Here is a 3,774-nt window from a genome sequence, read left to right on the forward strand (position 1 = left end):
TAATCATACCGAACCACGTATATCTTTATGTCTACATTTGTTGTGTATCTTCACTTTGTGTTAAATCATCTTCTACTTCGTTGGATGTGGTGTGTGGTTTTATGCCACTGCAGTTTCCTTGTTCGCAACTCTCTTTTTTTCTTCTTGTCATTTCCAGTGGAAGAATTGAATCAAACCCACACCGACAGTTTCATTTTTCAGCAATGGTTGTGACACACAATATGCCTCCGACTGTTTGTCGACCACACTCCAATAGTAAGGTCATGGGAAACAGTGAAATGATTGAGCAAAAGCAGATTAATTCTCTCTTATGCTCAGTAGACCTCACTAACAATGAAAAAGCTGATGGCTTGGCCAGAGAGAAGATAAAAAGCTTTTACCATAGCAGGAATTATGACTGGCCTTTCTCTAAGGAATTGGGTACCAGATACTATATTAATGCACATACAGTGTGTTGTATGTTTGATGCTCACGGGATGCTCGTGGGCAGTTTGCTATTATCTTCACAAATAACACATACAGATACAGTATAATAAAAGATTAATGATTTAAAAGGAAAGCCCACGCTTTTTCTGTTGCCGTGGCAAAGAATTTTGTGTCTATAAAACATACTCCAGAAACATGTCTTACTCATCATCAACAACAACAACTAAACTTTTAGTTCAGAGAGAATAAGAAAGTCCCAGAGACAAAAATGGAAGTAGTTAGCCAGATTGATCAAGAAAATCAAGCAATAATCTGGAAACAAATTTATGGTTTTTCGGAATCATTACTTCTCAAATGTGCAGTTCAATGTGAGATTGCTGAAACTATTCATAACCATGGAACACCAATGTCTATATTGGAATTAGCTGCTAAGCTTCCAATTGATCAACCGGTTAATATCGACCGTTTGTACCGAGTTATGCGTTACTTAGTTCACCAGAAACTTTTCAACAAGGAAGTTATCTCCACGCTTAATGGTGGAACCGTTCAAGTAACAGAGAAGTACTGGTTAGCTCCACCGGCGAAATACCTAATAAGAGGGTCTCAACAATCAATGGTTCCTTCAGTTTTAGGAATAATTGATGAAGATATGTTTGCTCCGTGGCATATTCTAAAAGACAGTTTAACTGGTGAATGTAACATTTTTGAGACAGCGTTAGGAAAGAGCATTTCGGTTTATATGAGTGAAAATCCTGAAATGAATCAAATTTCCAATGGAGCAATGGCTTTTGATAGTGGATTAGTTACTTCGCATTTGGTTAATGAATGCAAAAGTGTTTTCGGTGATGAAATTAAAACATTAGTTGATGTTGGTGGTGGTACTGGTACTGCACTCAGAGCAATTTCGAAAGCGTTCCCCAATATTAAGTGCACACTCTTTGATCTTCCTCATGTTATAGCTGATTCACCTGAAATTCCAACTATTACAAAAGTATCGGGAGACATGTTCAAGTCTATTCCAAGTGCTGATGCCATATTTATGAAGGTAATTATTTTTGCTTTTATTATTTTAGCCCACACATTTATTAACTATAACCATAACCGAAAGGTTTAAGTTAAAATGAGAAACTAAACAAGCCTTAATGTCCTATTAACTCATTTTTTAATCATACCTCAAATTAATTGTAAATATTCTTTTAGATAATTAACCGTTTGTTTCATTCGGGGATTTAGTAATTATCTTATTATTTTGGACAATAAAATAATAATTATGCAGGCAATGTGATATGTACCTCTTTATACCAGGCAGTTAGAGTGGTTTTTAGGTAGCTACTACGGGTGGTTATGAGTCTGCCTGTATATATTGTTGTGTAAGAATGTAAAGGTTATCTATGAAAATGGTGATATCCTAGATCAATGGCTTCGTATCTGATTCTATGATTCGTCTTGCTTCTAATTTGATAATTCGTCTCTTCTCCTCTATTATTTCACTCTGATTTCATCCTGATTACTAAATGATATGAACATATCACAATGTGGAATGAATATAAAGGTCGGTTTGGTTAACATAAACCTTATTTTAAATTGGGTTATTGTTAAGAAATGAATAAGTTATATTTTAAGAGAAGCCTTTTTTTAATTTAACGCAGTCTGTATGAAAATTTGAATTGCCGACCTAAAGTACGAGGTTCTTTCCCTAGCAAACTGGGATATTCTCCAGCTAAGTTGGTCATTGTGTGTGCGCGCATATGATTTTAACTTCTTCCTCATGTAAAACATTTCAGAACATCCTTCACGATTGGAACGATGATGAATGCATTCAAATTCTAAAGCGATGCAAAGATGTAGTATCAGCGGGAGGGAAACTTATTATGGTTGAAATGGTATTGGACGAGGATTCGTTTCATCCATATTCAAAACTTAGACTCACATCTGATATAGATATGATGGTTAACAATGGAGGTAAAGAGAGAACCGAAAAAGAATGGGAAAAGCTTTTTGATGCAGCAGGTTTTGCTAGTTGCAAATTTACTCAAATGTCAGTAGGTTTCGCAGCTCAATCTATAATTGAGGTTTATTGATGATAATATATGTTGGGGAATCGGGTTTAGCCTATTTGGAGGGCGAGACTTTGTTAGCTTTAGACACTAACAAAGGTGTTCGATCCCATTATTGGAAACTGTTGTATCTTCAAGTAATTTCATGGCTTCCAAAAATCTGATGTATTATGTTTGGAAATTTACAATTTACTAGTAATAAAGTTTGTAAGGTTTAATTAAAAGCTTTATTTAAATGATTTGACATGTAAAATTTTGAGATTAAATTTGTGTGTTCCTAATTCTCCCCCTCTCCTCTAAACATAAAAAAGAAAAAGTCTTAGTTTCTTTCATCTTCTTGCTCTGGTCTATTTCCAGCTGAGCAAAGATTTTAGTTTTTGGTGTCACGTATGCCTGTTGTAAGATAAATATTAATAACTTAAATATGATAAATCGATACGAAATTGCTATATGAACAGTAAAGTAACGGTTCTTTGACAGCTGATCATACGTGGCATCCACAGTGACCGGAAAACGTGTCTTTTCCCTTCAACCACGTCATACGTAACCGGTTCTACTCTACCATTTTCTCTCTCTAGTTCAATACACAGCATCACGAAAAACTCTATGAATCGCATATATGCAAAATCCTTTCTTCTTCAAATAGTATAAGTCTCTTCACTTTCTTCTTTTGGGTTTTTCCATACCCTAAATATAGATGGTTCCTTGATCAATTTGAAGTGGAAATGTTTGACAATATATCTTTCTCCTTAATCTGAAGGGTGTTTAATCCATGAAATCAGATAATGCACTAGAAAGATTATCTTCCCCTTCCAAACCTTCTATTGTATGTTGGTCAATTGTTTTCTATACATGGGATATTTACTATTCTTTCGTGAATTAAAATGGAGTTGAGAGATTATATTAATTATTAAACCTAGGTCAATTAATTCGTAGTTATAATTTCTAGTTTAAAGATCGTAAAAAAAAAGTAAAGAGAGAATCTGGGTTGAATAAATTCATAGAAATTTAGAGATCCATTCTTTATAATCATCACAATAATCTAAACTACTCCTGTAATTTATAAGATTTTTGCACATTATGACTTTATTAATTTAGAAGATTTGAAGATCTTCTGATTGTCAATCAGAAATATATATAGGATTCAAAATTCGGTCGGGAAGATGATTTTCTTCAGAGGAGTAACATTTTATTGCAGGAGAAGAAGCAGAGACACACAAAGTAATTCTAAACTTAGTAGTAAAATAACATTTTTTCTTTGATGGCGTGGAATTAGAGAACATACACTTCA

At 34.0% G+C, this 3,774-nt stretch overlaps 1 protein-coding gene across 1 annotated transcript; it reads left to right on the top strand.

Moving 5' to 3' along the window:
• The first annotated feature begins 614 nt into the window (after positions 1–614).
• LOC113328355 (norreticuline-7-O-methyltransferase) lies at positions 615–2,719 on the top strand. The gene is made up of 2 exons (XM_026575469.1): positions 615–1,471; positions 2,211–2,719. The coding sequence occupies exons 1-2, from the start codon at positions 695–697 to the stop codon at positions 2,505–2,507; spliced, it is 1,074 nt and encodes a 357-aa protein (XP_026431254.1). The 5' UTR covers positions 615–694; the 3' UTR covers positions 2,508–2,719.
• Positions 2,720–3,774: the final 1,055 nt, after the last annotated feature.

This window comes from Papaver somniferum, unplaced genomic scaffold (assembly GCF_003573695.1).
Source record: "Papaver somniferum cultivar HN1 unplaced genomic scaffold, ASM357369v1 unplaced-scaffold_107, whole genome shotgun sequence".
Taxonomy (NCBI): Eukaryota; Viridiplantae; Streptophyta; class Magnoliopsida; order Ranunculales; family Papaveraceae; genus Papaver; species Papaver somniferum.